Source organism: Strongylocentrotus purpuratus, unplaced genomic scaffold, assembly GCF_000002235.5.
Source record: "Strongylocentrotus purpuratus isolate Spur 01 unplaced genomic scaffold, Spur_5.0 spur5_scaffold_6, whole genome shotgun sequence".
Lineage (NCBI taxonomy): Eukaryota > Metazoa > Echinodermata > Echinoidea > Camarodonta > Strongylocentrotidae > Strongylocentrotus > Strongylocentrotus purpuratus.
In genome coordinates this window covers 33,614,509-33,638,842 of record NW_022145612.1, presented here as the reverse complement: position 1 = coordinate 33,638,842, position 24,334 = coordinate 33,614,509, and the positions used below count along the sequence as shown (strand labels likewise).

General features: G+C 37.4%; 1 protein-coding gene across 1 annotated transcript; it reads left to right on the top strand.

Moving 5' to 3' along the window:
* Positions 1-12,866: 12,866 nt before the first annotated feature.
* On the top strand, positions 12,867-23,134 carry LOC115929842. The gene is made up of 4 exons (XM_030999882.1): positions 12,867-13,261; positions 14,223-14,427; positions 17,474-17,718; positions 22,899-23,134. Exons 2-4 carry the CDS (start codon positions 14,331-14,333, stop codon positions 23,118-23,120), a joined length of 564 nt encoding a protein of 187 aa, XP_030855742.1. The 5' UTR covers positions 12,867-13,261; positions 14,223-14,330; the 3' UTR covers positions 23,121-23,134.
* The last annotated feature ends 1,200 nt before the right edge of the window (positions 23,135-24,334 follow it).

Here is a 24,334-nt window from a genome sequence, read left to right as displayed (position 1 = left end):
ATAATAAAATGACTTGAAATCGTTTCTTTCTTCACCTGAACTTGAAACAGACACAATATTTTCAACTTTGAAATCAAAAGTGTCTCAATACCGGTAACGACAGAATGAGGTGCATTTCTAGTACTTTTTAAAGATATACTTTGACTGACTCCTTTACACTTTCATTACTTGTGCAATATTAAGAACTGTTAAGAATGCACCCTATAGTGTGTTCAAAATTGCAGCCTAAGTGACGCATCCAAACTGTTCTAAACAAGGGTGAAGGTGCATGGATCTTGGCCCTGTTTCATAAACCTTGATAGCAAGTTGCAATTATTGTTATACGATCTTGGACTCGTGGCATCTGATTGGCTGAGAACAAATTTGTCATAGAAATTTATCATTTGTTATTGATGACAAGTTTCATGAAACGGGGCCCGGTGCTGCCTTCGCGCTGTCCGTATATATATCCACTAAATATAATCGTCATCATGGGATAACTTCGCTAGCCGTAAGGACCGCTATTCATAAAATGGAACTTACTATACGTGATGGACCGCTATCCATAAAACGGAAATGGGGTCACTATTCAGTCCCTCTGCACTAGTTTGCCCAGGAGGGATTAGAGCTCCCTGCATGGTCACTGACAGGTGGTTATCTCATTAGCTCTCAATTAACATAAGAAAAAGGAGATCATGGGGGACCAATGGTCACCGATTAGGCATTTCCTGTTATTACAGAGGGCGCAAGGAGCTATAATTTAGGCAGTGGGGCTTTAAAGGTATAATGACCGCCGAGGACCGTTATTCGTAAGGACCGCTATTCATAACATAAGATGAGGGTGCTATTCATAATTCAAAGGGTGATTATTCTTAAGGACCGCTATTCATAATACGAAATCGGGGTCGTTATTCATAAACGTGAAGAAGAGGCGCTATTCATTATATGGGGTCACTACTCAAAAGGACCGCTATTCATAATACCAAAAGAGGGTGAATAGCGACCCTCTTCTCGTATTATGAATAGGGACCCCTATGAATAACGAACCCGGTTTTGTATTATGAATAGCGACCCTCTTCTCATATCATGAATAATGGCCCTTATCAATAATGACCCTTTTCTCACATGAATAGTGACCTTCTTCATCTATTATGATTACCAGTCCTTATGAATAATGAACCTTATGAATAATAACCCTTTTCTCAAATTATGAATAGTGGTCCTTATGACTAGCGGTCGTTAAGAATATAGTGGTCCTTATCAATAGCGGTCATTTTGAATACCGAGCGGACCCTGTCATTATTCATATAGAGTTAAACATGTTATAAGGTGCGAACTGGTCAGGCAGAGCCCCCCCCCCCACCCCGAGTAAACTTTGCCAATTTTGAATGATTCAATGACCTTACATTGTTACTTTTCTATTCATTGCATCAGTCCAAACTTGGTACAAGAGGATTTTGACAACATTTTTTTAAAGGCTGCTGCTCAGTCATCCGTGTCAGCAAAGTTCTAAGGCAGCAATAAGGTATTGGGAAGCTACCATAGTTGGGTATACTTTTTATATTAAGCACTGTATTATATTTCATCCAATGTGGGTCGCATAGTTTATTAAAGAAGATTCTTTGCTTGGGAGCGTGATAGGAGGAGTTGAAATTTTCGATTTGAACCATTTAAAAACGATATTTATGCCCTGTTCCCTACATACTTGTGCCGCAGAGTGACGAGACCCCGAACGAATTGTGCATTTGAATCCCTTAAATACAATAAACTAACCCTATGCCATGGCAAATGACACGTATTCACTCTGCCGCCCCCCCCCCCCCCCCCCCACCTTCACCCCTCCACGCTATGAAATTCACTGGAGAAAAAACCTATATCTTTATATTTAAATTAGTCTGGTATTCTAATCATTTAAACAAAGTTACAAACAGATGTTGTTTAGCGTCCATTCGATTGGCGATCAATGTTGATGGTGCTACAACCCGCTGAACAGCGCCATCACTACATCAAAACCAAATAAAAAGAGAAAACTGATGTTTCATACAATAATGTGTTTTCCCGATTTGATACTTTAATTATTCACAATGGAGAAACAGATCGAATAAGGTGAACTGAATTATAATAAGAAATAATTTGACCAAATGGGCGGGGGACGTTTTTTTCAAAGGGGGAGCATTACAAGTAAGAGCACATTTTAGAGACAGCGTACCTACCAAAATTTGAAAAATTAAGATTCCATCATTACTTCATGACCACTCCTCCGTCTTTTTTTGTTTCGTTTTGCTTCGTTTTGTTTAATTGTTGTTGTTGAAATAATGCATTATCTGCCTCCACGACTTGCTGTTTTGATATCATGGCCGAGCTTGAAGATTCTTTAATTCTATGGTCTCCACCAACAAAGGTCTTTCATACATGATAGATATTTATTATGAATATAAGTACTAGAAATAAAATATTTCCACGTATAAATCGGGGGCATTGCAAGCAACGGCAAAAAAGTACATGGTTAGATGTCATCAGAGCCATCTATTCACAGAGTCTGGCAAACCCGGTTCGAGTTGGTCACGATATGGCGACCACTGCTTTGTTGGGCAAGCACAAAACAAAAGAATATACGCCATGTTGTGACCCAAGTTTGCCAAACTCTCCTAATCAATGGCACTGGATGATTGTCATGAGCTTCCTTTGCCCTCAACGATGACACTGAACATTCATGAGCCGCGTCCACCACCTATGAAATTACAATGACGAACTACGTCATCCAAACATGATTTCTATTGGATACGGTATTGATGTGTGTTCACTGTTCTGACCAAGAACGGGGTCGAAGAATTCCCACAAAATTAAACGTGAACTCAAATATGATAGACAATTTTGTTTAGTCCGGAAGGTTTTGATAGGCTGCAGGATTGACAGACACGTTCCATTCAAATGTTTTTCTTTTGTGGGGAGGGGGGGGGGGGGGGGAGGGGATTGAGAACCAGGCGGTGGTGGGTGGGGATGTAATCCTCAAAATAAGCATAATGTTTACTAGTATCTGCCACGGGAATTATATTCGGCTGGTAATAAGCTAAATAAAAGAGAGTTCTGCTGACAGTCCCAATGGCGGATCCAGGATTTTCCAATGGGGGGGGGGGGGGGGGGGGGTGCCCAAAATGTGAAAATCGCGCCGACTGATATTTCGCTCAGTGAGGGGGGGGGGGGGTAAACTATTTTTTTGGCCGGGAAGTGGGCCCATTTTCATTGTTTGTTTAAAAAAAGCTAAAATCAACGTTACCATCTTTTTGTTTACCTGTTATTTTTTTGCCCGTCGCCCGCCCCCCCCCCCCCCCCTCCCCGTAGTTCCACCCCTGGACAGTCTTGTTGATTTCTGTAGCACTGCTGACCCTAATTTATCTTAGTGATGCGTCTCGTCACCATTTCATCCATTACTTTATTTATCTCCGTCCTTTATTCCCCTTTTGATTTCTCCCCGCATAAAGTCGCTTTCCTTCTATATAAAAGCTTCAGTCTGTCCCTGCCCCTTCCTCTCTCTTCCTCTCTCTCTCTCTCTCTCTTTCTCTCTCTCTCTCTCTCTCTCTCTCTCTATTGTTCTCATACACACACCCACACTCACAAAACTCACAAAAACACATATTTAAAATTATAACAAAGTCATTGCACTCTTTCTTTGAACCAAATTCTTGATTCTTAATGTTCTGCACAAATTGTCTACCTCTAAAAGTTATAACACTTTCTTGAGTCCTATCGCTAAGGGGGTGGCGGGGCAAAATGGCAAAACAAAAATAAACAGAAAAGAGGTGAGGGCAAAAGGAGAGGTGAAGGAGAGGGAAAAAAACGAGAGATAGATTGCTAAAAAAATGTTCATCAAAGGGTATAATATTATGTGGATCAGTAACGTGGGGACGAGATTATAAGTCTTACAAATTAAAGCTGTTGTAGGAGGTGCATTAAACGATTATCGACAAATGCTTTAGGGTGATCCGATCTACATACTTGATGTAGCGTATACAGCATAGCAGGGAAGGAAATGGAGTATGGATTGAAAGATAGAAGACATACGGCAACAAATACAGAGAGAGCATAATTATCATGAGAGTTATATCAAAAATATATTTTGGAATAACGTCAAATTCATGCATATCGCTCACAATAGGTTAGATCCGGATAGTATATTTTTGTATGTGCCCGTACGTGTATGTATATACGAAGGATAGAAAACAAATCCACTTTGATGAATTTTGGATTGGAGTAACCCGAAACTTTTTAACTCCAGAAAGGGTGATTGATGATTGATTTTTATTCGACAAGCTTCCAATATACAACAATATACAATAATAACAGATCAAAAATAAGTCAGCTTGAACAGGATAACCCACGAAAGCTCGAGAGCTTATTTCCAGTGGGGTCCCTTACAGACATGTATACAATTAATAAATTAAAATAGTAATATTTACAGACAGATAAGAAAATTAAAAGAACTACTTATTAAAGATAATAATAACAACATTAAACTGATGATAGAAATGATATTAAGTACAAGAAGAAAAAGAAGAAGGAGAAGAAGAAAAAGAGGAGAAGGAAGAAGAGGAAAATAATGATGAATTTGTAGAATTTCTATAACGTACGAAAACATAAGTATATACAACATGAAAAAGTATGAACCGACAGAAGAATAACAATTTCAATCATATAACATGTCATTCACTTCTCTTCTCTGACTGTCAAGTATTAGGTATTCCTTTAATTTCCTCTTAAAATGATCATAGTTTCCTATTTCTTTTACACCATTGGGAAGGGAATTCCAATGTTTTATGGCATTGTAATAAAACGAATTTCCAATACTACCTACTCTTTCTGGTAAGTTAAAGTTGAATCGTCTATTTCTTGTATTATAATCATGTACGTCAGTAACAAGATCGAAGTTGGATCGAATATAATGATTCGCCCTAGTATGATATATTTTATGCACGTGATGCAATGCGAGTTGTTTTGATCTTTGGTCGACTTCAAGAAAACCAGCTTTAGAAAGTTCGCTATAGCCAACATGAGTTCTTGGACCAGAACAGTTGATAAATCTCACCATTTTGTTCTGTATAATCTTCAACTTCTTTTGATCTGACTTGTTTATGTTACTGTACCATGCAGGGTTAGCATAGTCAAATAAACATTGAATAAGAGCAAAACAGAGTGTACGTCTTGCTTTTAAATCCATACAACTTTGATATCTGTACAAAAATTTCAGACGAGAATTTGCTTTTTTTACAACTGATTCTACTAAAGATGAAAATGAAACTGCGCTAGCCAACTCAATGCCTAAATACTTCACAGACTCTTTTCTCTTGATTGCTTGATTATTGTGTGTCACTTTGAATTCAAATGACTTTTTAGAACTACTTTTAGAACAAAATAAAATGCTTTCTGTTTTTCCCAAGTGTAAAGAAAGCTTATTATCAGTCATCCAATCGACACACGTAGACAGCTGTTCACTGAGCTTTTCCTCAATATATTTAGGATCAGGATTTGAATAGAGTAGTACGCTGTCATCTGCGTACAATAATAGTTTGAAGTCTTTTATACAAATACACATATCATTTATATAACTTGAAAATAGAATTGGGCCTAAAATACTTCCCTGAGGAACACCGCATGTTATAGGCATTAGTTTGGAACGAATATCATGAATGGCCACTACTTGGTGCCGATTAGATAAGTAGGATCTGAACCAATCTAAACTTGCCTTATCAAAACCCATTAGTTGTAACTTCTTCAATAAGACGCAATGATTAACTGTATCAAAAGCTTTTTGCAGATCAAGGAGCACCATACCAACAAAGCGTCCTTGGGAAGTTTCTCTCCTCAAATAATCAGTCAAATGAATTAGACATGTTTCAGTCGAATAATCATGTCGAAAACCAGATTGAAATTCATAAATTATATCATTTTCTTTGAAGTATCTTTCAATTTGAACACAGACCGATTTTTCTAGAATCTTTGATGCTACGCTTAAAACACTAATAGGTCTATAGTTGCTAACATCAGTTTTATCTTTCTTTTTATAAAGTGGAGTCACTTTTGCTATTTTCATATCTTCTGGAAAAGTACTCGTCAAGATAGATAGGTTCATTAAGTAACTTAGAGGCTTAAATAAAACCTTCGCACCATCTTTTAGAAATTTAGCTGGAATCAAGTCTAACCCAGTACTTTTTGATACATTCAACTTACGTAACTCTTTGAAAACAAATTGTTCACTGATTGGTAATAACTCGAAGCTGTTTTCACGTACACCTTTTCTTTCGTAAAAGTCACGAATACAATCATTGTCTGCGCTGAAAAAGTCTTTGGAAGGGGGGAGTTTGTCTACTAATTTGGCAGCCACATTTGTGAAATGAGAATTGAATTCATCAGCGATGGCCATCTTATCATGACATAATTCCCCATCAATTTTAATGACAGATTCTTGTTCTTTTCGCTTCTTATTTTTCAATCCTAAGCTTTTTAGATTCTGCCAAAGTTTTTTCGAATCTTGTTTATTTTCTTCTATCTTGTTTTGTAAGTAATCGAGTTTAGCCTTTTTCACCTCTCTTTGGACCATATTTCTTAATACTCTGTATCTTTTATAGAGCTTCTCATCTTTTGCTCTTTTCCTCCATTTTTTGTATACTATATTTCTCTCTTGAATTAGGGAAAGAATATCTTTAGTCACCCAAGTTTCTGATCTTTGTTTTATTCTTATCCGTTTCAGTGGCGCTATCATATTCAAATTTGAGATAAAAACATGTTGAAATATTGACCATGCCTCATTTACATCTGTACAGTCAGTTATTCGTGACCAATCAACAACAGATAGTTGAAGATTGAAAGACTCTTCTGTATATTTTTTCATGGATCTGATATCATTAGTCCTGTGATGACCTATAGCCAGTCTAACATTTTTCCGTGTACAGAAAGTAAAATAATGGTCGCTAATACCTAGATCAATGACACCACTTTGACTTATTTTATTTTCTTTGGTACAACCAACATGATCCAATAGAGAAGAACATGTAGGTGTAACGCGTGTTGCCTCTTTAATGAGTTGACTAAACCCATGAAGACTCAACAAGTCAATATATTTTTTAGCCAGTGGCGATTTGCGAAGAAGACAAATATTCATGTCTCCTAAAAGAATTATTTCGTCATCCTTCTTTAATGTATCAAGAATATTGGACAATTTCTCGATAAACAAATTGTTTTTCGGAGGTCGATACAGAACACCAACAACAATTGGTTTTGATCTTGGTATAAGCAAATTTATCCACAGGGATTCCGTATCTCCAGTACTTATAGCATCCATAATATTAAATGCAATATCATTTCTGATATAGAAACATACACCACCTCCAGAGCCAGAGGATCGATCATGGCGTATGATTTTATATCCGTCTATTTCAATTTCTTCATCATTTATGGAATTGTTTAACCATGTTTCAGTGAAAGCAATAATAGACAGCCTTTTTCTTTTAAAAAGAATTCTAAGTTCCGATATCTTGTTTAGAATAGACCTCACATTAAGGTGTAAAAAATGAAGACCTTTAACTTTAAACTTTTCTTCAAATTCTTGATAAAGAGAAGTGTTTTCATCTCTGAGGTTTGGCTGAATTACTCTTGCTATCGCTTGCTTTTCAGGTGTAACGCGCGTTATCTTAAAATAGTTTTCTTTTAGTCTATCCTCGTTTTGGCTTTCTTTCTCTAAACAATCGTCGTTAAATAATGAGTCACAAAAAGATGGCAGACAACATGTTAAACAATTCCACTTCTCATCAGGGCATTCATAATATAACCTGCGGTACTCTGAAAAACTGATAGCTTGACAATTAGTGTGAAACCATTTTTTACAATAAGAACACAGAAGGCCGTGTTGATTACATTTGACTGGCTTATCACAGTTCCCACAAGGGAACTTATATTTTCGACCGTCAACTATAATTTTCGGATCATCACTAGATTTTGTCAAACTTTCACTTAATTCAATACCCTTCTTACAAATTGAAGATATTTCGCCCAGTCTTTCATGTCCACCTTGGATGGTCTGAAGGCTGGTTTCAGTCGTGACCTCTGTTTGACTGCACTGAAATCCAAAGATCTCCCAGAAACAGATTCGGCGTAGGACTTTACGGGGCTGCTTTTCTCCTCATCAGAATGAAGACTCTGGTTTTCTCGGTAGATGGCTTGATGCCGCCTTGCTCCAGGTTCACTGCCTGTAACTTGATCGGACGACCGTTGAGTCCAGCCATGGCCTCGTGTTGTCGGTTGGTCAGCACTGTTGATGAGGCGTTTCAGGTTGCCTGCCAAGATTCGTTGACCGGCTCTGTTGAGGTGAACGCCATCACGCCCGAGATGCTGCTCGCTGATATCATTGTTGATGATGAGGCCCCATCTGTTCTCGCTGGCTGCCAACTCCATCAGATAGTTGATCTCATCAACCCGCTTCTTGTCCGCTTCACTCTCCCCTCTACGATGGATGATCGTAGAGACTGAGACGTTAAACCCCTCGGCAGCAACAGACTTGCCGAGGTCTGTGATTTGGTGGCAAACTTCACCAGCACCCTCAGAGATGTTATTGGTGCCAGCGTGGATGATCAGTTCTCCCCCTGGCTTGAGAAACTCGCAAGGTGAAGAGGTGAATATGTCTCTCACTTTTGCACCGGGAAAAGAGACGCACCTCACATTCTTGCTGCGGGAGAGATGTCTTCCGTCGATGTGTTTTATCATGGAATCACCGACCACAACTACATCTCGTTTGTTGCGGATCACACTATGTCGGTGGCGGTATCCCTCTATCTGCTCATGGTATGGTGGTGAAGTAGAAGTAGTACTAGTAGGTGTTGACAAAGATCGGTCTGAGCTGTCATCAGTTGCGTCGTTGTCAACAGTTGCGTCGCTGTCATCAGTTGCGTCATCAGAGATAACTTCAGAATGGGTGATGTTGGTTTTGGAGAACAACTTCAGGTGCTTGGCCTTGTAGTCACGAAGTTGATCTTCAATTGGCATTGATACACTCTTGGCACTGTTGTCTGATTCCGTGATCTCGGATAGTATTTCAAACCGGTTATGCGTAGCAATTGTCGGGAAATATTTGGTGGTAGGCCTAGATACTTGTTGTTGTGCCCTCAGATTCCCTTGCTCCTTCTCCTTCTCCTTCTCCGTCTCCTTCTCCTTCTCCTTCTCCTTCTCCCTTGCACTACATCCTGACTTATGGATCCTGCTGAGTATCGTCGTAGAAGTAGAAGTAGAAGTATGCTGTTCGAATAGATTGTTGAACTTCTTCTCGATAGTATCTAGCCTACTATTCAAGCCTTTTATTTCACTCAGTACATTATGCAGTAGTTGTCGGCAGTCTGCGTCATCATTGAAGACATCATCTGGCTTTTCATGTTTATCTTCATCTACATCACCAGCGGCATTAGTGTTCCTTATTTCGTCTAGGCCTACTGCATTTTCTAGTCTTTCAAGAAGGATCGCCTTTACTCCGTTTGTATGCATACCTCTTTTCTGTAACTCAGCACGTAGTTGCTTCACGCGGAGTCCACGTAAATTTGTTGGTAAAGTTTCCATGGTTACGTTGCTGCGTTGGTATCTGCTGGTCCTTTGCGTAACTTAACTAGTATGGCGCAATATTTTTGCGCACAATTGTTTTGATGCTACGCAGAGTGTTCAAATTTGAAATATAAATTCGCTAAAAAACTGGATTAAAATTGACGAAAAACGAATATATCTCGGAAAATGTTCACATACCGTCGAAAAGAGTGAAATGTCCACAATCACAGGAAAATTTCCAAGACGTAGATGTGCATGCATGCATGCCGTGACTAAATTATCTAAGACTTATTGAACATTATGCAAATCATATTCATTATATTATTTTTAAAATTCAACAATCTTTTGCACTGCCCTTGAAAACAGTAGGTTGAATACTTTATCTGTTTCAATTCGATACTTTGATGCATAAGGAAAATATGAATTTTGATTTCATTATGATGGACGCTTATTTGCATATTATTTTTGCTAATTGAGCTCACAGTTTGGATATCAAATTGTGTCTACCATGTAAAATAATATTATAATGTGTGGCGTTTAAATTAATTCAGACGGGCCTTAGATGCACAATTATTAAGAAAAATATGAATTTCTTTATATGCAAATTTTAGTCATATGATTATATTACATGTATTATGAAAATGTTGTCACTGTATTCAATTGACCTTACAACACGACTTTAAACACTAAATCCTTTACATTTAGTACTTACATGCAAAACGAATAGGGTAGATATTAACTTTTTAATAAGATAATATCTAATTTGCATATTATGCAAATTGAACTGCTTTACACTACTTAAATTTTCCTAAACTTGTAATAGTTGTTTAGAGGATTACTAGTATTCGTATCAGTCCCTGCAGTGGCATAAATTCTTTTGGGTTACCCCCTAAAAATTCGCTATTTTTACTCGACTAATATGTGATTGTCTATTCCATTGCAGTAGCTGCATGTACTTTACTTAATATCTTCAAGAAAATATTATTTTATGAAAAGGTTCTCAAAATTTGTATAAGATTCCAACAATCATAACATAAACGAAACGGAGCTTTAAAGAAAAGGAAGAAGATTAATATTGATAAGAAGAATGAGAAGAAAGAAAGAAACGGCAGCACGATCGTGTATAAGCCTTATATAGCGGCAGTGCGGAACGTGAACGCTTATACTCAAGGTAATCTATTCAATCGACCACGAGTTCGTCATCTCCCTTCCAGACATCCAAATAAGTCACATACAGGACTAATATCATTTCATTTCTACTGTTTTTCTCCGACGACGGGAGCAGAATTCAGGCCAAGACAGAACGACGACGACATTTCGACAATCTGCATTCATGGGTGGTAAGGCTTTATAAAATGGGTGGCACAAATTCCCCTTTTTCTTTATTTCTTTCTTTTCTCCCCTTCCCTCTCCCTCCCCCTTCTCTCTCTCTCTCTCTCTCTCTCTCACTCTCTCTCACTCTCTCACTCTCTCTTTCTTTCTTTCTTTCTTTCTCTCTCTCTTTCTTTCTTTCTTTCTTTCGTTCTATCCCTCCCCTATTCTCTCTCTCTCTTTCTTTCTATAATCTCAATTTCACTCATGAAGGGCCTCTTGAATTAACCATCATTAGTATATGGTATACTCATCGAAACAAATAGGCTAGTATAGTCAGTTCTTTTTGTCCGCCAATATAGTTTAAAAATTCACTTTTTGACAGTTCTGAACATTTAAACAAACAAAATATTACTGATAATCTCATTAATAGCCTACTTCTAACCAATACATTGGTATCATAATGGTGTACTGGAAAGTGTGTATACCATTATTGATTTTGCTCTCAATATCTTCATTCCACAACCTTTCCTTGCTTTCATTGTATTTCGCATCGTTTTTGTATAATAACTATCTGGTCACAGGACTGGCCTGTATGCAGATTGGATACATGTATAAAACATGACAAATATAATATTTCCCCCTGTTCTTTTTTTATTTTTATGTAACTGCCATTTGATTATTGTTTTTTGCCTATACTTTACTCTGTCGCTTATACAACTTATGCCCTTTTGCGGTCATTAAAGAGCCGTATCTAGTTTCAAAGAATCGGAGCAGCTTTGTATATAGAGTAAAGGGAAACTTTTTTCTTCCTACCACCACAATGACAGGCGGTGGAATAGGCAGGCACGTAGCAAGGGGGGGGGGGGGGGCAAGGGGGGCACGTGCCCCCCACCCCAAATTTCCAAGATCGGTTGAACTTTTTTGACCCCCCTTTTTTTTACCTCGATAGATTACATTATGTGCCCCCCCCCCCCCAAACATCAAACTCTGGCTACGTGCCCGTGAATGGGGGGGGGGGGGGGGGGCATAATACGCCAATTTTAATTTCATAAGAACGTAGAGGTTTCCAGAAGATTTCCGGACACCCGTCTTTTGGGGACGGACGCAAAAGACTGCAAAATTTGCTAATCTTTTGTCAATATTTCATAATTTTATACCCAAATTCATAGAAGATTTTAGGTCATTTATTTTCCTTTTTTCATAGGTGATATCAGATTTTCCGAGATAATTATGGTGAATGTCACGCGCGAACTATATGCAGGTCACATCACCATACATCATACAATCATCAAACGAGGCATATATATATATATATATATATATATATATATATATATATATATTCAAATAATATGCTACAACGCTGAGAGGGGACGAGGGGAGAGACCAAATTTCGGCAAGATAAATGTGGCAGGGGATAAAAGTTTATGATATATTTCAGTGTTGCATTTATTTGTAGGTATACCTGACGTGAAACGCATTTGTCTAGTGCTTGCATTGCAACAAAAAATTATACAAAGCGGGTTTACTTTTTTGTGGTTATCCTAGTTCCGTGAGCCGTCACTGACACTGAACAAAAGTGGATCACTCCAATCCCTTCTTCTTCTTCTTCTTCTTCTTCTTCTTCTTCTTCTTCTTCTGTTGAAGTACAGCTAGGCCACTATGTTGTTGGTGTATCTTCTAGAATAGAAGAAAGGTAGATTAGTCATTGGAAAGTCATTTGCATAATTGACATCATATCCTACATTTATTTTGAGTAGGCCTACCCGTTTTGTATCCTTAATTCCTACAAAAATGAAAACAATGTAGCGAATAATCACTTGGCATCGCTCCATCGGCGTCGGATGCCCTAATAATTAAAATATTCTCATGAGACATGTATTGATAATTTAGCAGATAATCATACGGAAATAAATATGTTTGCATTAGTCAATATGAGTAAGTATTGTTGTGTCGTACTGTATCGACTACAACGCCTGCATTGATATTGCCGCAATACTAGTTTCTAGCTACAGCAAAGCCGGGGCTCAATTTCCATGCAAAAGGCATTCTAGATCTCGAGATCTGACAGCTCCCGACAAACGCAAACCTCTTCTAAGAAAACACTGACAACGCACTTGCACTGATATCGGGAACTGAGCTGAGCAGAGCTAGCTGAGCGCGGATAACACACGAGCTGTCTAGCTAGCTGTCGTCGTCGTACTCGTTTGCTTTTCCCGTTGATGCTTCGCTGCCGATAAGTGGAACTCAGTGACGTGTGTTCTTCACGCTGCGTCTCATTATATTTGAATAGGAAACTCAGCCAGGGTTTCGGGCTCGGCGGCTAGCTCAGCAAACGTTGGATGCTCTGTGCCGATCGCAAGGGACAGGTCACGTTTCCCCCGCGGAGGTAAGCCTGGTCGGGTCGACGGCTCTCCGCTGTAAATTCCTGCTGCTTTCCTGTGTTTATGTTGACGTGTATACATGTGGATGTGATTTGAATTTCTTTCGAGGATTAGGATATATTTTGTGTAACGACTGGTTGACTGTTGTTCAACACTCCGTACATATAGAAGAGTGGAAGTTTAATTCTAAACTGGGCGTTCCACTGCTAGATATTGTATGGTCACTTGAAATAAAGGGAAATCCATGCAATAACAAGCAGTTAAACTAATCAAAAAGAAAGCAGAAAAATCAAAGAAGACTGGTGAAAGTTTGAACAAAATCAAACAAAAATAGATATGAATTTTTGACAGTTGTAAACACTAAACATAGACCTACATTAAATTGGCTGAATCGGTAATGTCAGTGTCAAGCCGTCGGCTGTCTGGTTGCTTACTTACAAGCATTTTTGCTTTCTTATAGCAGTGAGGTAAAAAATAACCAGCACCATTGTATAATGCGAGATAACTTTCCCAATCATTTTATCACACAAAAATGAAATTTTTACAAAATATATGACTATATTTATAGGGAGTGTCTTTTCTTTTTGAGAACTTTTTAGTTTAAATTAATAATTTGCTATCCACAATACAATAGATTTTGCGATAATTTGCAAGAGGTCAAAGGTCACAGAGATCAGAGGTTTTTTTTGTCAGTACATCATGGAAGTACCTCAAAAACAGTTTGGTATGAAGTGTCATCTAGGTTTTGGTATTCTGCACCATCTATGAGTCAATGGATTCATTGGATTAGACGTCACCGATGTCTTGATGTTAATTGCATTTTTGAAATTTAATTTTCATATTTCCTGAGAAATTTGAGCCATGAACTTAACTGGAGGCATACTGCAGTCACACTCATTTTTTTTTTCTTCTTCAAATGGATTGCTAATCATTTAACACTTGTCTGTATTCCTACTCTATAAACAGATTGCATCTGCTTTTGTCTTGTAAAGCTTCTCATCGATCACTTATCAACAATGGTTAGATTAGACTCATGAAACAGCATTGTAACAGAGGCCAAACCAAACTGAGACAATGCTGCGACCAGTCCACCATACCCTGTTCATGACAGAAGTCCTGTCCTGGAGTCTTACTATTCTAGTGTTGGCCAGCCAGCAACCCCAGCAATCAGGTAATTATGTGTACCCATTAGGAGATGGGTTTCATAGAATATCATATTCAGCATTTAAACGTACATCATGATGACAAATTGATATTGTTTGCAATATTACAAAAAGAGGCAACAGATTTTGTTTTCTTCCTCCAAATTTCAAAATAGATGTGTGCATGATTCAACCAGAGTAGAGTATGTATTGGTACATTACAGTACATACATGTATCTCCCAGTATTTTTGTTTTGTTTTTGTTTTTGACGAGGGGAGGGGCTCAGTATATGATTTCTCTCTTAGTAGTCGGTGGGATCGATGCATAGGTCTGGTAAATCACGTGCTCAATTTCTTTGTGTTGAAGAAATTTGTTTATGGTATCCTTAAAACAAAAACAAATAATCTGAAAGTCCCACCATTTATCAAAATCATGTATGCATGCCTTGCACATCAAGTACATACAACATGTAGTCTCACACTGTATGAGTAATACTAGTTTAAAAAACAAAACCTGTCTTAATTCATTTGAAGGCCAAAACCAGTTTGCCAATTTTTAACATAACATACCTGTATATTTGGAAAAAAATACACCTAGGCAATGCACAATAACCATAGCTTACAGTACCACATGCACAATCATAATGTGCCTAATTTCAATGCAGCATTACCTGAGCCCTGGCCTACACGCTGCGATTCAAAATGGAGAACGCTCACAGAGACAGACCCGAAGGTGAAAACTAGCCTACCATCACTGTTCTCTTAGCTCAGCAGGGCAAATCAACATAGACATGTGGCTTTGTTTGATAAACCTGTATCTAAAACTATTTTCTTCACTAGAATCTAATGCCTCATCATTTCCTGATCTCATCATATGATAAGGACTGTGGCAGTGTTTAAGGTTTGGTTAGGTCTGTGAAATGTAATTTTGAATCTGACATATAAACTTAAGTTGTTTGTATATTTCAACATAATGAATTACATTTTTGTTATCCATTGTGAACTGAAAATAAAGTACAATCCTTCATATTTTGGGGATTCCTTTGCATGCTCAGTCCCCCACCCCCACACACCTTTTGTATGAATGCTCCAAGATCACCGTGACTCCAGGGGTATGTTCACATCTAAAGAAGATCTGCTCTTTTATCGGTTTTTCTCTTTTGTTGTGTTTGTTTATTTGTTTTGTTTTTCAAGATAATGTTGGTGACTTGCACTCTTGCAGTCATGACTTTTTGATGTTATACAACTTTACATTGGACATATATATGCAAATGAATGTTTGTGATCAATATGCTTAAGTTAAAGGTAAAGACCAGTTTTGGAAACACCCCCCTCTCAAAAAATGAAATGGAAGCTCTTATTACCAATCATGTGAAAAAATATGTTTTGACTAATACGTGATGATACAAATTTTGCTGAGAAACCGCCTACTAATTGATATATTTGGTAAATTATTATATCTATTTGGACCTAATAGATACCGCACACGTGTCGCATAGTCCTATATACATCTTTCTGTGTATAGTGCTTGTAACTTTACCAAGGCTGGGCCAAATTTCTTTGATGATTCCAAAACCTTGCAGTACACACCAATACTTACATGCTAGATGGGCAACCTTTTCTGATCGATTCCACAACTTTTCTTTCATAATGCAATCACATGACCATAACTGGTCTTTATCTTTAAGTGTTCATTAGGTTTTATGATGATAATGTGGTAATGTTGCACAAATTTTCAGATAAGGATACATTAAACTTCCATACGTAAAGTGATTAGAACTTTCAAATGCATAACTTTTTTTTATATTTTGCTCTGTTTTTGTTCAAGCTTTTACCAATCTCCTTCCCTGTTTTATCCTGCTTTCTGTAAAAATATAGTTTGTTACTGAGGTAGGATTTGAAATTTGTACAAGTAAAGGTCAAATCTGTATTGCAATGGTTAGAAATGATTTTAAGATTAAAAGAAAGTTGTGAACAATTCCTTTTTTCAGCTGCCAACAATGTGACAGTAAGAAACTAATTTACTAAGAAATAACGTAACTTAAGAATATAGAAATACAGCATTGTGCATATTGTGGGATAATGCATTTTGTTTCATCGATTGTACAATGTACATGTATATGCACATAGATACGTGCATGACTATGACATGTACATGTACCGGGTAGGTAAAACCAATCTCCATGTAACCTGTTTCCTCATAAATAATTGAAGAACATGTCCTGAATACCTTCATTAATGTATTTTCATTCGACCTTAGAGTACATATTTTGCCAGAGAGAAATTGTTTATTATTAATGTGCCAATCTCAGGGGGATTGTAATATTGCTTTGCCCTATAATTAAGACGAGAGTACCTGATAAGAATGCTGGAGCATTTAGGCATGTTGGTTTACCAATTTATTTTTTCTTAAGTTAGTGTACTAGGCGGCGGTATCATTAAGGTATTTTGTGCGATCTGTATTTCTATCGGGTTGTACTTTACAATTTGATAAATTGAAAATTGCAGAAGTGAAGAAAACAAAATATCAACATTTTGAAGAATAACCTATGTATTATTTCTTCTTCAATTTTTTCTCGAATATTTAAGGTTTTCTTTAGTTTAGAACACTTTAAAAATGATTCTGTAATTTTTTATTGTGCAATTAATGTATTTTAAAGAAAAGTGGCTGGAAATCATATTTATTGAAAATTATAAACTTTGAAAAACCATGTGTCCTTTAATGGATTCTAATCTCTCTATCTTTATTTGCTCATTATCTCTGCTACTACATGTATGCAATGCGTACAAACATCATTGGGCACTTATCATTAACTTGTAGTCTTGACTCTTTAATATAGTTTAATTTTTTTCTAATTTCTGTGAGCACATGTTTTCTGTAATTACCAGAATTCAAGAGGACTTTAATCTTTGAATTTATAAGTTTTATTTGTACTAAAGCAATTTAGTAGGAATTTAATCTTCTATTTGGCTTAACTAAATGTTAAATTCCAGTTTTACCTGTTTCACATCTTCAAAATATTTCTTTCATTCAACACTATACTATATCCTTCTCAACTCATCATCATTTTACAGATATGACAAGCAGTCATCGTTTTCACATTTGGATTAATGGAAGCCACAATGCAAAGGAGTCACGAGATGGAACTTTTGTCTCACCAGGTTTCCCAACCACCCATTTCTCGTTAGCCACCACATACAACTTTCACCTGACTCATCGCAGCAAACATGGACATGTTAAGCTGAACTTCACTGATTTCTTTCTTATGCCCTTGGATAATTCTGCACAGTGTGGATCACTTCTCAGCGATTATGTGAAGGTGAGATGATAAAAGATATACAATGTGGCTTTAAAAGCCCACTGTACTACCTGTAGCTACTTGCTCCCTCTATATAGAAAACAATGCCTAATCGGTAAACATCGGTCCCCCATGATCCTCTTTTTCTTATGTTAATTGAGAGCAAAGTTGATGAGATAGCCACCTGTCAGTGATCTTCCTGTGTGGTCTAATCCCTCCTAGCCAAACTAGTACAGATGAGCTTTAAGATATATTTTTTTCAATTTATTTCTCTTCACTGGTTACCAGTAGGTTTATAGTTGAAAAAATGGAAAGAAGCATGAATTTGACAAGATGGTATATAGAATAAAGTAATTTAGCTGGAAGAATATTGAGAGGGAATTTCAAATTATTGAATTGCTTTTCTTTTTTGTGTTTAGTAGTCCAGTAGGAAGGTTTAGCCATGTGGACATGCATTTAAATATGAATGTGTGTATATGTATGTGTTTTACATACTGTGTATGGGTGGAGGGAGAGAGATTTTGATTATTTCTCAAACATTTAGGGGGAGGAGGGGGGGGGGGGGGGGTTGTGGATAGACCAGGTAGGAGCAGGAATCTAAGGAGATGGGGAATGTCATGTGACTGTTACGATGCAAATGTACAAGGACAGGGGGCAAAACACAGACCTGATGAATAGCTTTATTACATGCACTCCATTAGGTTCTGATGCAGAAATAGGGCAATTTGCCATCAGATATGTTAGTCGTAAGAGAGATAGAGAGAGAGAGGGAGAGGGGGGAGGAAGAGCTCCTTTCAGCATAAGTGGATCCTTTTCCATTAGATGCTCTGGGTCATATGAGGTCCTATATTTTCTATCAAGTCAAGTCAGCCGGTATGACATCTTGTTAGTGGACAGTTGCACTCGACCCTCTCTACAGTTATTGCCAAATACATTGTATACACATCCAGACGAAGGAAGGAATGAACTGAGGGAAATCTATTGACATGTCCTTGTAGTGTGTGCTTGTTTTTAGTGAACAAATCAATTTGGCTTGGAACTTGTGAAGGCACAACCACTCAGAGTATCATATGTTACTTTGTGCTCTTAGTTTCCTGCCTCCCCACTGAACATGACTTGGTTTAATTTCTTTAACAGAAGCATTCTGCTAAATATTGATTCTGATTTTATTAAATTATTAAATGTGCACAACTCAAGATGTTTTATGTGATATTGTATGGAATGACATTGGCTTATTTTTAGTAAAATTTGTTCTCTCATATTGCATATAAACTAAAAAACACCTATTATAATCCAAATAGTACATAATCATAGAGTCAGAGGTGCATAGATGGAACAAGGGAGATATATATATATATATATATATATATATATGCGCTGTTATCTACTCATGCATGGTGTGGATTGTGTACAATATGAAAGAGGAAGAGAGAAAGAGACACTTCATTTTGATAGGAGAAACATGGTCTCCAGTGACATTCCATGAAGAATTGGGTTGTCAAGTAGAATGAGAAACTTGGTCAAATGCAAGTATCCTCTTTTCTTCTCTCATCCACCGTCCACTGTGTCCCCACTTTCTCAGGTATACACATGTATACATAGGATGGGGTGTATAGCGCTGTTTGCATGGCACAAACACATGCAAACAGAAGCCCGTGCAGTATTGGTGTTCAAATGCATGGTTCCATTTTAGAGTTTGCGTCAGGCTGTGCAAATCAATGTTCATTATGTAAAACATTTGCTTTTCATCTTCTCTACCTCCGGTGCTTTTGCAACGATTGGGCATGGACACTGTATGGAATGTACTGTCAAGCTATTGATTGGGTCTAGGGATCTATTCAATCGATCATCATGGATTAATTGTGTAATGAAAACCTGCTTTAGGCTTTTTGCCATAATAGACAGAACTTGATTCAAAGAGGTACATGTAGTTCAGGAGACATTCAGATTTCATAAAAACTGAATGTAACAAAACAAATCTCCTCCAGGTATTGAGCTTGCATATAAAGTCCACTATAACAGTTTTTCTCCCAAAAGAGAATATTTTACAATTTCAAACAGATCGATACTCTTTTGATGCGACATTAATTACTATAACCATTTCTAAATTTGTATGTTTACTAAGAGATTTAAGACGTGTACATTTGTTATTCGATCTTCCTGCTGGGAACCATTTTGAATAATTCTTTCAAAACCATTCATAGCCACTGCAAAATTTGATGTGAATAACTAATCACAACACCCATCTGTATTCTGTAATTATTTGTCAATAATTTGTCAAAATACTCTTCGGCTGTTCCATTTACGTTTGGGGATGTTTACATGTAGAATTCAAGATGCAGGAGGATAAATACTCTCATATAAGCCACTCTAGTTCACACAACTATTACATGTACCTATATTACAAAAATATTATTAGTTTGATATGTTACAAAAATATGAAGTAAATTATTCATATTTTTAAATCACATGAATAATTTCCACTAGATAACTCTTTGCAGCTTAATTTTAGTATCATTTACATACTATGACATACATGTACATGTATGTATGACACTCTTGTTGTACATGCATTTAATTTTCATAGTGCATATACAGTACATTTTGATGGGATATGCAATTAAAAGCAGGGTGAAATTTTGATTACATAATGGATATATTTTCTTGACAAGATTATGAGCAAACAATCATGTAATAAAACTGGATTACTAAATCCAGTGAGGGGTAACATACACACATTTTGATGCACTGTGATAGATGCATCTTGCTCTTTCAAATTGCCAAATTGAAATAGAAGTACATGTATGTCTTTCTTTATTCACTCTGAATATACTCTCCTTCCCCTTTTCTTCCTCCTTATGTCTCACTTCCCCCATTCCATTGTCTCTCGCTCTCTCTTTCCTCATTTTCTTCTACCTCATTCTCTCTTACTTCCCAACTCCATATCAACTCCACACCCTCTCCTCTCCCTCTCTTCTTCCTCACCCAATCCTCACTCTCTCCTTCCTCACTTTCTCCTTCCCCTCTCTCTCCTTCCCCCTCTCTCTCTCTCTCTCTTTCTCTCCTTCCTCACTCTCTTCTTCCGCACTCCCTCCCTCCTTCCTCTCTCCATCCCTCCTTCCTCTCTCCATCCCTCCTTCCTCTCTCTATCTATCTCTTCTTCCTCACTCTCTCATTCCTCACCCTTTCCTTCCTCTCACTCTCTTCTCCCCCTCTCTCTCTCTTTCCTTCCTCACGCTATTCTTTCCCCTCTCCTCTTCACTCTATCCTTCCTCCCTCTCTCTCTCGTTCCTCACTCTCTACATTGTGTCTGCCTTATTTTGTATCCCTAGCTGCTCCCACCCCCTCTACCTCCTTCCCCTCTATTTCTCATATCTCCTTTGCTCCTCACCTCTTTCTCTCTCTCTCTCTCTTTCTCTCTCTTTCTCTCTCTATCTCTCTCTCTCTCTCTCTACCTTTGTCCCTCCCTCTCTGTTTGCCTTCCTTCCTATCCCCCTCTCCCTCCATCTGTCTGTCTTTGTCCCTCTTAACACTATGAACATGACGGACAAAGAAAGCGGACAAAATATACAGTTCTTCAGGTACACAAAGGAACATCCCTTCGCTGCTATTATGTAAAAATGTGTAGAACAGGTGTCACATGCATATTCACCTTTTTACATAATAGCAGTGAAGGGATGTTCCTTTGTCTACCTGAGGAACTGTATATTTTGTCCGCTTTCTTTGTCTGTCATGTTCATAGTGTAACTTCCTACGTATTTCAGTTTGCTTCACTGCCACTCTTTGATAGACACTCTGCCTTATACATTACATGTATGTTACCCTCTTTATAGTTTAGCAATCAATTAAAGCTTATTGGCTGAATTGTGCCTGTCATAACTGTAGACAAGCATTACAATTTTTTTTGGGGGGGGGGGGGGGAGTAGGAGAAATGTTTGCAAATCCTTGCACGACCATCTTCTAAAGGTGTGATAGACAAAACAGAAGGTGTGAAGAGGTAATTCAATTATAAAAAAACTTGTCACACATTCATGCCAAGCTAGCTAGCTGCCTGCTTCATCCATATTCAATTCTCAGCCACTTGCCTGCTGCTCTGTGTACCTGTTAAATTATGCACATTTTGGGCAGATGCTGAGGAGAGATAGGAGGTTATTGACTTGAATCTTGTTCATTTTCTGTGGAACAGTGCTAGACTGTCTCTGAGGGACATGAGATGTGAATGCAAAATCTGAAATGACATTAATTAACAGTTTTAAGCATTTTTGGTGCTGTGTCAGATAGTACAACATAATAGTTTACCCCATTTGTTACAAGGAGGATTGTGCATAGTACGTTAACCTTGAAGATTTAGTTAATGTTATTGTTCTTATCTATTATATAGCAACAAGCACAGTGAAAAAGTAATGAATACACTATCCATATTATTATTATTTTTTAAGCAAGTAAGCATCATTGGGACCGACAGCTGTTAGTCCTCTTCGAGGGATTTTTTTTTAATGCACCTGTACATGGCTTAATGCATTGCCAATTATAGGTACAGGAGGGAATATTCTTGATTTTAAAACTGAAATTAATATAATATATTTATATATATTTTTTTTTTCTTCAAAGTTTGATTTTGACAAAAATTCCCAGAACTAATCCAAAAATCAAAGAAAGGTCCACAAGTAAGATGGCATGAGTCATGCTTATTACAGTGGCCCCTGTCATTACAAGTAGATTGGACATGCAACATGTCAAACAGAAGGCACATTTTGACATTAAAAAGCGAGCTTTCTCAATGGATAGAAATAGATGAATGATGCTGCTATTGTAAATACTCCAAGGAATAACAGCTAGGACAAAATCGATTTAAAAAAGCAATTACAATGAAGTCATTCTAACAGCTACTCTTATCTACAGACTTTTAAATAATAGGTGATTACAGCAGGTATGGTTGCTATGGGAAACCCCATAGGTCAGCAGATATGGGTTAAAGATATCACAAGCTACCAAACACCTCCCTCCCTTCCTCCCCCTCCCAGAAGAAAAATAGGAAAAGGAGACTACGATTGATGGTGTTGTTTGTATTATTACATTTTGTGTTATTTGTGTTAACGATTTGATTTGATGTTATTTATGGGTATATTTAATGCAGTATTAATTGCATTGTTGGTATTAAGTATAATATAGCAATGTTATCTTTGTAATCTCTTGTGCAGATTATGGATGGTACCAGTGTAACCAGGCACTGCAGTCATCTTCGACCACAGCCTTATATCTCATCCTCCCACGAGCTCACCCTTGAGTACTACTACACTCCTAGCACAGGTAGCTTCCTCCATCACAGCCTCCTCAGGGTGGGCTACCAGTTCCTCTCTCGGGCTGAAGCCATGATCGAGTGGGACAACCTAATCAGAGGTTATTATGGTAAGTCCTATTAAAAGTCAAACACAATCTTAGTGTGGTAAGTCTTTCCAGCAAAGGATTACACTGTCAATCTGGAAAACCAATCATTTTAACTCCTTATGTACATGTATGATGTACATGCAGATGCAGGTAGGTTTAGCAGAATATATATATATATATATATATATATATATATATATATATAAAACGTATGAATTATTACTATTTGTATGAAGGCTTTTGAGCCAACCAGAAAAATTGGCATATCTTGTGCTTTGAGTGAGAGTACCCAGATGACTATGCGGTGAATTCCTAATATCTCATGTTTTAGGGTGCGTGAATGAGAGTAAAAAGGTGAATATGCTGAAAAAATATGCACAGTGTAAAAAAATGTATGCATGCAATCCTTGCAAAATAACAGGGTAGGGACAAAATAGGTTCTTTTATGCATGATAGATGTGCAAGTTAATTTTGAATATTTCACTTATTGTGCAAACTTGGAATGTGTTCTTCAGCTAGCTAGACATATCTTTTTGTGCCACTACATAAATTTCACTTAGCTACCTTATGGAATTCTCTCTCTCTCTCTCTCTCTGTGTTTGTCTCTGTCTCTCGCTCTCTATCTCTCTCTCTATTTCTCTCTTTCTCTATCTCTCTCTATTTCTCTCTCTATTTCTCTCTCTCCCTCTTTATCTCTCTATCTCTCCCTCTCTCTCCCCCTTTCTCTATCTCTCCCTCTCTCTTTTTAGTTTGATTTAAAAAAGGAAAATGATATAACATGGAAAAAATGAAAATATACATGAATGATTGAGGAATAACTGGCATGTCATGAATGTTCCAGCTTTGTACAAACAGCTGCAAAGATGTAAAAACATAAACACAGAACTTCAGTCAGAAAAAAATAAACTTTGATGTAGTAAAATGAACAGCAAAATAAATAAATCATTTAACTCATCTCTGCCTATACTTTTCCTTTAATGTCATGAATATCTTTTTTCTCGAAGAGGTAAGCTCTCTCTCTCTCTCTCTCTCTAGCAAGATTTGGAATTGCAATTTGGGGATGTGTAGATGAAATAAAATTCTGATATTTTGATCCAATCTACCATCGTTGATGCATACAAAGATCTTTTCTGTCTAGAGGTTGTTCAGGACAAGGATTGACGGTGGCGGGGCTTGGTAGCTAGACGCAATAACCAAAGTGCCCTCACCTTTCTGGTTTTCGCTGATATGTAGATTTTGAAGTTGCTTG

Bases quoted from the DNA above. Each gene is read 5' to 3' on its own strand.
- LOC115929842 (XM_030999882.1), top strand. From the start codon at position 14,331: ATGCTGCGACCAGTCCACCATACCCTGTTCATGACAGAAGTCCTGTCC. The intron at 14,428-17,473 runs GTAATTATGTGT...ATCATTTTACAG, and splicing joins CCAGCAACCCCAGCAATCAG to ATATGACAAGCAGTCATCGT. The intron at 17,719-22,898 runs GTGAGATGATAA...TCTCTTGTGCAG, and splicing joins TTCTCAGCGATTATGTGAAG to ATTATGGATGGTACCAGTGT.